Raw genomic sequence first — 14,139 nt, forward strand, 5'->3', positions numbered from 1 at the left:
AGAAGCAGGTGAAACAGTTGCTGTTGGTTTTAGGAGCCATGCTGTATAAAAAAATGTGTCTCTTGCAGCACTGCGCTTGGTTAGGTTCCGCGTGGTGAGGTGTGCTTGGCGTGAGAGGCGAACCAGGGGGGCTTGTTGTAGACTCACCCCAGGGCCTTTGCCCACCGAGTAGCGTGGTGGGCAGAGTCACCTGCGCTGTGATTTCTCTCCCCCACTTTTTGGAGAATCTGTGGTTGAAGTGTTTATTTTTAGGATGCAACTCTGTATAATTGGGTTCAGGTGGCTGTGGGGGCTGAGTATAAATATCCAGATACCCTTTACATATGGTAATTGTTTAGTAGGTGTTTGAAGATTTATCTTATGTTTTCACAGTAATCCTTAAAGTTTCTCTGCCTGGTACTTGCTGAATGAAAAGAGAAATCATTAGATTTCATGTTCAGAGAATTAAATTTCTGAGCTAAATTTAGTTTGTTTTTAGATAAATCTGTTAGAGTCACTTTATGGTTTATGCTTTTCCACATATACTATTTTGATAGTAATTGTACATTGTAATTATAATTGTCCATTAAATTTCAGAGTTGATCATGACTGTTGAATTCTTCTTTGCAGATGTTCCTTGTATATTTAGTGGTGACCAGATTGGGATGCTAGATCCTCATCAAACCCTTTTTGGTCCACATGAATCAGGCCAGTGTTGGAACCTCAAAGATGACAGCAAAGAAATTAGTGAACTTTCAGACCAGTTTGCACCGTTTATTGGCATTTTTGGAAGCACCAAGGAAACATTTGTAAATGCCAATTTTCCAGGAACATTTTTCCGTTTCCCTCTCCGCCTACAACCTTCCCAGCTGAGTAGTAACCTCTACAACAAGCAGAAGGTTCTTGAGTTGTTTGAATCTTTCAGGGCAGATGCAGACACAGTGCTGCTCTTCCTGAAAAGTGTGCAGGATGTTTCCTTACACATCCGAGAGGCCGATGGAACCGACAGACTGGTGTTTAGGGTAACTGCTAGTGAGAACAAGGCCCTGAAACATGAGCGGCCCAATTCTGTAAAGATCCTGGAAACTGCTATAAGTAACTATTGTAAAAAGATTCCAAGCAATAGCATAACCTGTGTAACATATCACTTAAATATAGTTTTAGAAGATGAGAGTACTAAGGACGCACAAAAAACATCTTGGCTGGTGTGTAACAGTGTGGGTGGGCGAGGGATTAGTGGTAAACTTGATTCTTTAGCTGATGAACTGAAATTTGTCCCAATCATTGGAATAGCCATGTCTTTATCGAGAGATGATGAAGAAAAAGGAGCAACAGCTGATTTCCCAGGAAAAGCCTTTTGCTTTCTTCCTTTGCCACCGGGTGAGGAGAGCAAAACAGGCCTCCCGGTTCACATCAGCGGGTTCTTTGGCCTGACTGACAATCGCAGAAGCATAAAGTGGCGGGAGCTGGACCAGTGGAGAGACCCGGCAGCCTTGTGGAATGAATTTCTTGTTGTGAACGTTGTCCCTAAAGCCTATGCGACTCTGATCTTAGATTCCATAAAACGTCTGGAGACAGAAAGGAGCTCCGATTTTCCCTTGTCGGTTGACATCATCTATAAGCTTTGGCCCGACGCGAGCAAAGTCAAGGTGCACTGGCGGCCCGTGTTGGAGCCTCTGTTCAACGAGCTGTTCCAGAACGCGGTCATGTATTCCATTAGCAACCACTGGGTCAAGTTGGAGCAGGCCTACTTCTCAGAACTGGACGAAAGTTTGGAATACACAAAAACCGTGCTCGACTACCTCCAGAGCTCAGGGAAGCAGATTGTCAAGGTGCCGGCCAATCTCGCTGCTGCTGTTCAGCTCGCTGCCTCCAGCGCCAAGCCTGTGAGGAAGGTGACGCCCGCGTGGGTGCGGCAGGTGCTGAGGAAGTCTGCGCACCCGGGTGATGCCCAAGGCAAGCTTCACCTTCTGGAATTCGTGCTTTCTGACCAAGCCTACAGTGAACTGCTGGGGTTGGAGCTGCTACCTTTACAAAATGGAAATTTTGTGCCCTTCTCCTCATCTGTATCAGATCAAGATGTTATTTATATTACCTCAGAAGACTATCCAAGGTAGAGCTCACGCTTCTGCTGTGCTTGTTTCTTCCCCTCTCCCCCACGCATGTCTGGAGTCCTTTATTGTGGGATCAGTCAGTCACCATCAGGGTAGACTTTATGGTCAGGAAGACTTCTGCAGAAATACTTTGTTAAGATACGAAAGGGTATATTTTTACATTCTAAAGTGAAAGTGCATTCAGATGTCGATCAGCCAAAAAGTTATCGAACAGTTGTTTCTCTAGGAAATCCCAATAACAGGACACTGAAAACAGTGGTTCTAAAGCGCTAATAATGAAGTAAGATTGAGTCGATAATTATGTTGATGAAATTGAATTTAATGAGAGAGAATAGTACATTAAGGAACTCATTATAACTGAGGATGTGTATGACATCTCAGAATATAAAGTTAATTTCATTCTAAGATGTTTAGACTATTGTGAACTTGGATATGGTGCATGATGCCACCATGTTTTAAAGTGAAGCCTAGATAATATTCGATCAAAAAGTATTGCAGTGTGATTTGGTACGTGCATTATAATTTATGGAAAATAACTGATTTGAAATTATGTAATTGAATTTCTTTATCTTAAAATTGTTAGAAGGTTATAATTGCTGTGTTTCTTTCACTTTTTAGGTCCCTTTTCCCAGGTCTTGAAGGAAGGTTCATTTTGGATAGCTTAAAGCCTCACCTTATAGCTGCTTTAAAGGAAGCTGCCCAAACCCGAGGTATTATAGTTGCTTAGTTTTTTTTTCTTTTTTTAAATAAACCTATTGATAAAAATATAAATAGTTTTGATAAGTTTTCTGTGAAGTTGAACCAATATGAAATTGCCAAGAGTTACCCATTCTAGACCTATAAGTCAACAATTTCAGATGGTTCAACCTAATGTAATTATTTTATTTTAAGGCATTTCAGTGCTAGATTCGGACATCTAACAGAATCCAAAAGTGGTATTGTATTTCAAAACCTCTCCCTGTCACGGCAGGGTGGTGTACATTTAGGGTAATTTCTTAACACAGCTTTTTTTTTTTTTTTTTAAAGACTTTATTTATTTGTCAGAGAGAGAGAGAGAGCACAAGCAGGGGGAATGGCAGGCAGAGGGAAAAGCAGGCTCCCTGCTGAGCAAAGAGTCCAATGTGGGACTCAATCCCAGGACCTTGGGATCATGACCTGACCGAAAGCAAAGGCTTAACTGACTGAGCCACCCAAGTGTCCCTTGCACAGCTTTTTAATGCTTTCCCATTTCCTTTCTCACATGAACCCCCAGTCTCATATCTTATAGCCCGTGTAGTAGTGAGCACAGCTGTTGTTGGTTGGATCGCACAGAGGAAGGAGGGAAAGAGATTGGTTCAAGGTCAGAAGCTCCTGTGTGCCTGGAGCTCAGGGCTTGCACCTGCCAGCCTTGTTGTGTCACCCATACCACGTAGTCCTCCAGAGTTTCATGTGGCTGTGCTGGCTCAGCTCCAGGGATTGCAGACTGATGGCAGTGTCAGGAAAGGGGACTCTTGAGGTCTCGGCAAAGGATGGGTGTCCTTTATTGAGAATTCTTTTTAGGAAAAGACAGAGTGGTCCTTCTTAAATAGTATCTTTCAACTTTGCGAGCATCCTTTCCCTTATAAAACCGTTGTCTGAACTCTAAGTTAGGTACCCGCCTGAAAAATTCTGGATTTTTCCCATCGGCTAAGGTTATAAAGTATATTTTTTGTGGTGTGTCTTTTATAGCATATGCTGTTTTCTTTTGAAGGATAATGACTAAAGGAAAAGTTGCTAGTCATTATACTTCTTTATTCATTTAAATAAAAGTGAAAGGGGTTGGAATGGGGGAGGCGAACTAAGGATGAGCCCAGGTGAGACTAAAGGAAGAAGAGTGTGCAGTGCTGTTACCATAAGGATCTGTAACTGTGAGCCGGGAAGTGGACATTTATCTTTCCACTATCTAGATGATTCACCTAGTTGGGAATGGTCATCTTCAAAGTAGCCTTTGTGGGAGTCTAAACTCGGATTCTTATAACTCTGCTGTTCTGTGCTCCAAAGTTTTAGAAATCCTTATTTTTCAAAATCTGTATTACAGTCTTGTATAAAAACTTTACATTGCAATATAATGCACATACAGAAAAGTACACATATCATAAATGTAGGCTCAATGAAATTTTACAAACAGAACACACCTAGGTCAAAACCCAGAAGATTGCCCACACCCAGACACCATCTCAGGCCTTCTGTGGTCCTATCCACTCACACCGTGATCCTGGCATTTAGTAGCACAGATGAGCTCAGCTAGTTATTGTGCTTTCTGGAAGGGGAATCATGCAGTGTGTGCTGTGTGTTTCTTTGACTTACTCTTATCCATCCAGGTTGTCTGAGTTGTAGATCCTTCTTTCTCATTGTGTGATGTATTACTTTCTTTTGAAGAGAATGTTTTCGTTAATGGCCAGTAGTTTCTCAGGTGGATATGGATTTGGAAATCAGCCCAGTTATTCAAGTTATTCAGAACCAAATCAGGTGCAGGGGGTACAAGTCCAACAGAATAATACTGCTTTTACTAATAATACTGCTTTTACTTTACTTACTACTTTTGCTTTTCAGATACCTTTTTCTTGGGGTATGACCACAACTTGTTTGTCTAGCCTCAGGTGGATGGGGGTACCTTTAGTTATATTTTTAGAATGAGTTAAATTTATGCATTTACTTAGGTAATTTGACATTTTTATAAAGTTGAGTCTTCCCACTTCGTGTGTCTTTTCATTTGCTCATCTACTGTGGATTCTGATCTGTTATTTTGGGATTATACCATAAGCACTCTTTTGTCTCTGGTTCTTGGTTAATTTTCTCTGGACTGTTAACGCTAGATGGATTGAGTTGACTGTTTTTGTTTGTCACCCAGAATATGTAGCTCGGTTCTCCCAGAAATTGTCTTCAAGGTCACTTTTCTTTATATCAGTTTAAGTTTAGGCTACCATTCTCATGATTATTTAGTAATCCTGACCTCTGGACTTTTCAGTATTTTATTTGGCCATATGGGTGATGGGTAACTGCCTCCTGGGCATCTTCCCTATCATTTTTGTACTATTAGTTCCAGGCGAAAATTACTTTTTGATATTTTTTGTTGCCTTGAACAGTTTTAATGTTTTGGGAGCATTATGATGTGGAGGCTGATGAGGACCAGTAAGTGATGCCCTTGCTTTGCTTTTCTGAGAGCTGAGTTGGCGAAGAGATGCCCAGAGAGGAGTCCAGCAGATAAACGTCACAGATCACCCCTGACGTCCTGATAATTCTGGTGTTGGAGATCATGGCTGATGGCAGGCGGCTTGCTTCTGCTGTTGCACAGCACAGTGTGGAGGAGCCACCCCTGACGGCTTCTTGGCATCATGCACGTTCTTTTCTGAAGTGACTGATCAGATATGCTCTTCCACGTTCTGGTGGTGTGGGGCAGACGGAGGGCATTAGTGAGTGTGGGAGAACAGAGGCCGTGTGCTATTTATGGAGGTCCCTTTATATGGTAGGGAACATCACACATCAACAACATTTGATTTTTTATTATTTTATCTTTTTTTGCTCTAAATAATGATTATGTGGCTGTTTTGCTGACATAGAGCACTGTGGACTTCTGTTTATTGATTATCAGTAACAACCGATTGCCCAGTTTTGAAAGTACTGCTGCCTAGAATTTAAACATGAGGTTTTTTTCTCTACAGTGGGTACTTCTCTAATTTCATTGCTCAGGTAAAATCTGTCTTATTATTTGATAGTTTTACTTGTATCCCATTTAGAATCCTGAGCTAAAAAGTAACTGCTTGTATTTTCACTGTTTGCCTCCACTGCCCCTTTACTGTTAGCTTGAAACATTGTTTCAAACTTTCCCTTTTTTGGGGAAAACAGAAAAAACTTGACTTTGATTTCCTTTCTTGCATTCTGTCCTGGTCCAGCTTCTGGAAAGAGTAGGATATGCTTTTGGTCTGTACCTCCTCCTCATCTGTTATCACTGCAAACGAACCTTTGCTTCTGCTAGATTTCCAGTAAAATTGACTGGCTGAGGTCATCAGTTAATGACTTAAATCCAGTGGACTTTTGTTGTTGCCTTTTTCTGATCTCCCTGAAGTTTAGATTCTGTTGCTCATGCCCTTTCTGAAGGCCTTGGCTTTTATGGCACCATTCTTTTTTGGTGTCCTTATGCTTCTTTCCTGCTTCCCAGAATTATTTGTGAATTCCTATTCCTGAGTTTATCCCCGAATGTGGGCTAGTGTAGGAGCTCTCACTCACCTCTTCCATTTCGCTTTCACTTTCTTTGAGTTTCCCCACCCAGCCCAGGCACCCGCCGCCATGCCTGTGGAAGGACCGCCCCATCTCCCGTTGCCACCCCAGTGTTAAGAGGGGCAGTGTGGTGTAGTGGTTGAGTGCCTGGGACTTTGTGGTCACACATCTCCGGGCTCACACCTGACTCCTCCATGTGTGACTCTGGACAAATTAGCCAACCTCTCTGAGCCTGTGTTTCCCAATCAGTAACAAGGTAATACAGTAATATCCTTCTGTGAGAGGCTGTCTGAGGCCTTCAAGATTCAGTGATACCCAGTGCAAGATTGCTTAATTACAAGGTTAAAGAAGTGAGAGTAAGGGTTGAGTCAAGGATGGCAGGCAGTCACAACTTTCTAAATGAGTTTTATCCAGTTTTGCAGTATTGCAGCAGGGCAGGTTATCGAAAAGCAATGTTGTAGTGTTACTCACAGTGGTCGTTACTTTGGTGATCACATGATGCATACATAATATGTACGGTTCAACCCGCTACCGGGCCCATATGGACACTGATGAAATGGCCGCTAATACCATTTTGCACTTGGAGTTCTGCAAGTGTCTCGAAATCACCATTTTTGCGACTTGAGTCCTCATCCTCTCCTTAAGTCTGTTTCCCCTGCTTCCCGGCTCTCCGGGTTAGGCTTTCTCTTCCTGTGCTGCCTCCGGGTTAGGCTTTCTTTTCCTGTGCTGCCTCCGGGTTAGGCTTTCTCTTCCTGTGCTGCCTCTGGGTTAGGCTTTCTCTTCCTGTGCTGCCTCCGTCGTAGCGGAGGTCCCTCCTCACAGACTCGCTCCCTCTAGTGCTCGCTCTTCACCCTGCTCGGCATTCTCAGAGGACACTGATTCTTTCAGGTTGGACCTGGTGCTGTTCCTGTGGGTGACAGGGCTTTCTGTGATTGTGAACTCGCCATCTCGTTGGCTTTGGTTCATTCAGTGGCCCTCTCCTGTTCTCGCCGTCCCAAGCACTTGTAGATTGATAAATGTACCACTCCATCCACCTCATGAGAGCAGAGACACTTGTCACCACCATGTAGCACAGGAACTGCTTCAGGGTGGGTGCGTGGTAATTGTTTTTACTTGAATGAAAGTTTTCTCATGTCTCTATTTTTATACGTGGTGTTGCTTTTGCTTAGAACACTCTTTCTCTCCTCTACTCTGCCCCTCTGAGTTGTATTCACCCTTCACGCTTCAGCCCGCACGTGTCCTCCCAAGAGGTTGCCTTTCACACGGCCTGCCCCACACCCACCCCTGCCCTGCACCTCTGAGATGGATGCCTCTGCTTTGCTCAGGGAGCTCAGTACGTAGTCCATTCGGTCCCTTCTGCCTTACCATGGTCATAATTTTACTCTGCTAGACTGTAAAATCCTTGAGAGCGGGGACCATCTCTCATTTTGTTTTTGTATTTCCAGTGCCTGCTTAGCAAGTCTGGATGGACATGTTTATGCTTCTACATGCTGGGGTGGGGATGGTTTTGCGGGGGACAGGGGCACAAAGATGGAAAGGCAAATAAATCCCTGGGATCAGGCCTGTGGTTTACTCTTAACTTTTCAGATGAGTATCTTCTGGCCTCTTACTTGCTCTCCATAATCGTGAGATAATCGAGTGTATGTTGTCCTCTTCCTTTGAGTTATTTGAGGGTTAAGTTACTTGAGTAAATGCTTGACTATCAGAATTTGGGGAATAGTTAGAAGAGGGGGTAGATGGGTTTTGGAGGAAATAATTAGAAAAAACAGTTAAATCAGACAATGGTAGGAGTGTCTGATAGGTTAGCACCAAGATCCTATTTATATTTGAAATATTTTTAATATTTACTTATTACATATGGCCTCACGCATTGCTCTGTTTCATGACCAAAGACTCCCAGTAAACATTTTTCTGAATGTCCCCTGTATACCAGGCATTGTGCTAGGTGGAGATAACGTGAAGAATAAAAGTGAAGGAGCTCACAGTCCAGTGGGGACAGCAATGTAAACAATACTGCCATTTAGTGGGATGCATCCTGTGTCAAATACTGAGAATAGAGTCAGTATGAGGAAGGGGGGGCAGGTTGGGGGAACCTCACAGAGGAGCTGGCGTGTTCTGTCTGAGACCTTCTGGGGAAAGACCGCAAACATCACGGCTGGAGGGACGGCACATGCACCTGTCCACGTTGACGCTGCTTTGTGATGATTTACGGTATTCATTGCAGAGACAATCTCATAGGTGTATGTAGAAATCTTCAGAAGAGGGAGCGATTTCAGGTGCCAACCTCGGGTATATAGATGGGCAATATTCCAAAGATTTTGGTGCAAGATTTGTGCCATGAGGATGTTCTGGGTTACTCCTTTCACAGCCACCTGTTGGACAGAAGGGCCCTGTCTTAGGAAGTCTCCCAACCGCACCCTCACCCTCTTTCAGGTGGCCACTATGTCCCACCTGGACTACGGGAATAACCTTGAAAGTCTTCCCACATCCATCCTTGCCTCTCTAGTTAACACAGCAACAGTACTGCTATGATTATCTTTCTAAATTTTTTCCCACTTCTTATCTGAAGATCTTTCAAAGGCTTCCCCTTTTTCCTTGGAACAAAGGCCAAAATTCTTAACATTTCTTATGAGGCCCTTCATTATGTGGCTCCATTTCTGGGTGTTACGAAGATGCCTGGAATCCAGTACATGGAAAGGGTATATCAGTATTTGCTATTATTGTGATGATTATTAATAATCTTTTATTGTCTCCTTTGATCCTTGTCCTATTTGGGAGACGGCCTCTTCTTTTCCTCCCTTAGGTGTGGTGTACCTGGTTTCCTTTGCCCCCCATCTTGCTCTCTTGTGCTCCTTCATGGCCCATGTGTCCTCATGGCACACTGAGCCCCTCGTAGCACTTGTGCCCCACCCGTGTACCTGTGTCATCATTTGTAATAATTTATCTGACACCTACCTTCCCCATTAGACTATAAGACATGGTCTGAGGTCATGCCTCTTGTTTATTTCTCTGTCTCCAGCCCTCAGTCAATATTGACTGACAGAATGCCTCTAAAGTAATTGGAAGGATGTTCAGAGTAGAAGAGCTTAAATTCCTTTGGTAAGAGTGTGCGCTCTGTGTTAGCTGCTAAGTGTAGCCTAAGGTACCCAAATATACAAACATTGCACAGAGCTGTGGAGGTGTACCTGAGCAAAGAAATGGCTTGCTTCAGGCAGAGGAGGGGTAGATGGCCATGGAGGATTCTTTGATGTTTGAAATTATTGGTGGTTACCATAAGCAAGCAGTGGAAATATATGAGAAAACCTCCCTTTCTTTATCATAGGGTCCGAATTATACTTACTTTATGGAGATCCTCCAAAAACTGTACTTTGTAGATATACTCCAATTTATTGAGTGATTTACTCTGTAAATTAGATGTCTTCCCTTTCTTAATTCTTTTTTTTTTTTTTTTAAGAGGCTGGGGGGAAGGGTGGAAGGAGGGGAGAGAGAGAATCTCGAGCAGGCTCCACACCCAGCATGGGGCCCGATGTGGGGCTCAATCCCATGACCCTGAGATCATGACCTGAGCTGAAATCAAGAGTCAGATGCTTAACCGACTGAGCCACCCAGGCGCCCTTCCCTTTCTTAATTCTTATCTGGAATATCTGAATATCACATGATAATCATCTGTACAAAAAGCGCATTGGGAACTTATCAAATGACTTTATTTATGCTGTTGAAATGTAATTTATACATACAAAGTTCATATTCCTTTCTTCTTTGCTTTCTTTCTGAACTAAGATTTCCCACCCAGTATGTAGTTTGGATTTAGTTTGCACTGAAATACATTTTTAAATCTTAAATGTATATTCTGCTATATTTGGAGTTTTGTTTATGGCTTTTCTTTTACGTAATGATGTGTAAGATTCCATAGACAGTGCTATCTTAAGATGTAGAATAATTTCTGTAGCCATCATGTGAAATTGTGACAATTCTGGCTTTTTCTAAGATCGGATTTAATTATATTCTAGCACAACAACTTCTCTGGGGATATTCAGGTATGGTAACTGACTACATGTTGTGTTTATTTGTAGCCTGATGTTTTTGTTCATTTGATTCTTTGAATCTTGTTTTTTCATTTACTGAAGTAGCTAGAGATTAATGTTAACATTTTTTTTCTGGTGCTGATAACTATTAAAGGAGAGAGGAAACTATACCAATATAGGCATATAGGTGGTTATTGTACATACCACAATAAAACCATATTTAAATGATTTGAAAACATTTCATAAAACATTTGGTCTCAAAGAATTCTGCTGAAATTTGTATTTTAAGCTGCGGTTTTTAGTGGGAAAGTGTGAATGAATGCACCTCTCTTATATGATACACACAAATGCTGAGATTAGAAAGTGTGGAGGGGACCCTGTTCTGGGATCCGTGACCACGAAGGGAGGAGGCTTTCTGGTACCCGCAGTGGCGTCTGGCTTACCATGGTGCAGCTGGGAATGGCAGAGCGACCCTCTACTTGGCACACCGAGGAAAGTAAAGTGGCTAACACAGCTTTCACTCGGAACAATTGGCTCATTGTTCTTACTGTGCCTACAGTGTCGTTTTATTGACTTTTTTTAAAAAATAAAAGTATTTTGACTCAGCTGGTATTATTTCCCCTCAGTTCATGTTTCACTTGGAAAACAAGAGGATGCAAGATTTGCTTTACAGGAATTGTTTTTATGGTAAATATTATTTTTGGAGTTGGTCAGTTCTTTGAAGTAAGCTGTACCATACTCAAATTAATTGAGAAACCAAGTCATTGTTATATTGATGATTCCTATTAATGTTAAGTTTGGTTTCTAGCTTGTAAGTGGCTTGTCATCCACAGCTGTTTTTACTATATATTTTTAAACCCTAATATATCCTATATTTTTAAAGTGTAATCAAAGAGGAAAACAAAATGGTGGTATGAGTAGGCTGCATAGTTATCATATGCCCTGGGGACGCTCTGGGTAAAGGCAGTGACCTCTCCCGTTGTCTCGTGGCATCTCCTTTTCTAGATGAACACTAGGGACACTAGGGAGGCAGAATGCCAATGTGGACTTCTTGAGAAGAAATTTGGCCACCAGTGGATTTTTGAACTGCATTGGCAGGCTCCACGTTAGAGTGGACGTTTCCGCTGGACCCCCACAGTGCTCGTGGTGCTGCCGCTAGACCTGCCCAGTGCCAGATGGAGTGCTTGGCGGGTAGACACGCTCTTTCCTTTCTTTCCTTGGTTCCTTTCTTTTCCCATCTTTCTGTTTCTCAGAAGATTTGACTTATCTGTAGCTTACCACTGAATGGACTTCCACTATGTCACATGTGTATTTACAAAGAGATTTGGCTAGCTCTACACAGTGGAGTGTAGTTAGAACTCATCATCCGTCAAAGCTGCCATTGCCCCTTTCTGTACAAGAAAAGTGTGAAGAGCTATTGCTGTGCTTATGGCCTTGGATGCCCAGAGTCAGCCGGCTGTGACTCTGAAGGAGTCTGGTCAAGTGTAGTGAGCTCCCAGTTGATGAAAGTATCCAGGACTGAGATTTCTTGGCTAAGTAAATGTTGAAGTAGTCTAATATCCTATTTTCATCTGTGTCAAAAATCTCTCTCAAAGGTAGGACTGAACATAAACATGTGAATAAATATAAACAAAAAACATAATGCAGTCTTTAAAGAGTGATTCAGTGTGTTGATGTTTTTTATTTTGAACAGATCGATAGTGAAGCAAAACTACTCTTAGAAGAGTTATTTTGAAATAATCATGTCTAATCATAGTTTAGATAAAACATTTCTGTCTCCAGGAACACTTTCAGTACTGTCGAGTTGACCTCTTTTGACAGTGCTGATGATTTTCGAGGCTAGGGCAACAAAAACAGTCATTTTTTAAAATGCTATAAAAATTATTTTGCCGATACTGTTGGAGGTGCTTTACCATTTCGATGGCTTTCTAACCTAAGATGTGAAGACTTTTCTGTGTTAACATTTCTACTTTAGGGTGAAAAGCTAAAGGCTTAAATACAAACTAAAAAGAAATCAGGACTTCAGATTGAACCCATCTGGGTACCTAGAATTGTGTCTTAACTTCATTTTCTCTCTCCTTTACTTTCCCTTATGTTTTTTCAGTTAAGCATGACTGGTGTGTTAGTTGCATGTTATATGTATTGTGGGTGTTTTCTTGGTTTTTTATTTATACATTAATATTAGATATTTTTCCCAAAGGTGGGTATAGTCTTATAAATTGCCAGTTTCACATGAGGATACTAGACAGCATTATCTACAAAATGCATGTCATGTGGCAATTATTAACATAGAGCACATTGTGGTGCACATTTAATGTTTTGTTTTCAGAGTGTTCTGAATTTTAATTTCTAACTCTTTTTTGTATCTTTGGTATTATATCCTTGCCTTACTTATGATTTGGATATTCTACTAATTCAATTCAGTCAGCGTTTTTTTTTAGAACATTGTTGTTAAAACTTAATTATAAAAAATTATATTTTAATGGGACTCATAGGTAAAGGAGACTATACTAGTCAGACTACTGACAAGATTTTATGATTTCTTAAATACTACTTGATTTACCCTAAGTCACACAATGTAGAAACTGAAGATCTTCAGAATTTGGGTATTGACGTCTTCCAGAAGTTGCAAAATTGTGCCTTTGCCTACATTTCTGTGGTAGTAATTTTAAAATGTCTTATTGTAGCATGAAAGAAAATTTTCTTGGTAGAAGGTAAAGTCGTCTTCCTGACGTGTAAGACTGTGAAATAAGGGTGTCCTTTCTTGGTTTAAAATGAGTTATGTACCAAAGTTTCAAAGGGCTTGAGGTACTCTTTTATAATTTTTTTAAATTAGCCTTTTAAGAGTCTAGAAATTGTATGTGCATAGGAAGAAAATTGTTAGTTTTCCATAAGATTGAATTTGAGATGCTTTTTATTTCTCCCTATGAGCTAACACATACCTATAGGTATATAGTGTTCTTGAAAAATCTTTCCCTATTGGTATTTTAAATACTCTGAAACACAAAATGCACTTAGAAATAATGTTATTTTCTGGACCAGTGGTTAAAAATCAGCAAAAATCTTTTTCCCTAGACAAAATCTTACTAGTCTCCTCACTTACAAAACATCTAGAAGTAGAGTTGCTTGGTGGGGGACAAGCCCCACCTTCGCAGCAGTGCCCACCTGCTCCCGTCCCTTGTCCCTGAGGCATTTCTGCAAAATCCCAGAGCTCCGAAGAGCACACTGTATAATAAATAAGTAATAAGTAGCTAGGTAAAAGCTGCTTTGGAAAAGCTGTGACTATCGTCCCTACTTGGGTATGTAAATGGAGCAGTCTTGGGACCAGAACTTCATCCCCATCCTTCTTCCAGAGAGAATTCAGGTCCCAGAAAGATTAAGTGACACCGACCTTACACATGTAGTTTTAGTGAGTGGAAGGAAAGTCTGTAAGTCCTCTTGCTGCCTCAGCTTCAGAGAGTGTTGGTCATCTGAGACAGGGACTTCAGTCTCATGCCCCTCTCTTCATCCTGTGTAGCTGTGTTCCCATCCTGGAAACACAAAGGAAGGAAATTCATATTGGGTTTGCTTACAAATTGCTTACCCTTAAATAGAATGGTGCTTAGTTAAGCTTTAGCCACATTTTCTTTGATGTTTTTATTTGTGGACAGAAAACCACTAAAAATCACTTTCCATGTTAATTCCATTTGTAAAACATCATAGGATAATTTTAAAAATACACCCAAATGCATTTTAAATATTTATTTAAAATAAGCACTTTCCAAAGATAATTCTCCCTTAAGTCA

At 41.3% G+C, this 14,139-nt stretch overlaps 1 protein-coding gene across 5 annotated transcripts in view; it reads left to right on the forward strand.

Annotated features, from left to right (window-relative positions):
- Positions 1 to 14,139, forward strand: part of SACS (sacsin molecular chaperone) — an 82,454-nt gene that overhangs the window by 55,208 nt on the left and 13,107 nt on the right. For 3 of the 5 annotated variants that reach the window (XM_027588147.2, XM_027588148.2, XM_027588142.2), the window contains exons 7-9: positions 610 to 2,092; positions 2,712 to 2,803; positions 10,340 to 10,366. In XM_027588147.2, coding sequence (XP_027443948.1) covers positions 610 to 2,092; positions 2,712 to 2,803; positions 10,340 to 10,366 — 1,602 coding nt within the window. The remainder of the gene's footprint in view (positions 1 to 609; positions 2,093 to 2,711; positions 2,804 to 10,339; positions 10,367 to 14,139) is intronic. The other 2 variants (XM_027588149.2, XM_027588146.2) reach the window with 1 other exon arrangement.

This window comes from Zalophus californianus, chromosome 3 (genome assembly GCF_009762305.2).
Source record: "Zalophus californianus isolate mZalCal1 chromosome 3, mZalCal1.pri.v2, whole genome shotgun sequence".
In the NCBI taxonomy this organism is placed as follows: domain Eukaryota; kingdom Metazoa; phylum Chordata; class Mammalia; order Carnivora; family Otariidae; genus Zalophus; species Zalophus californianus.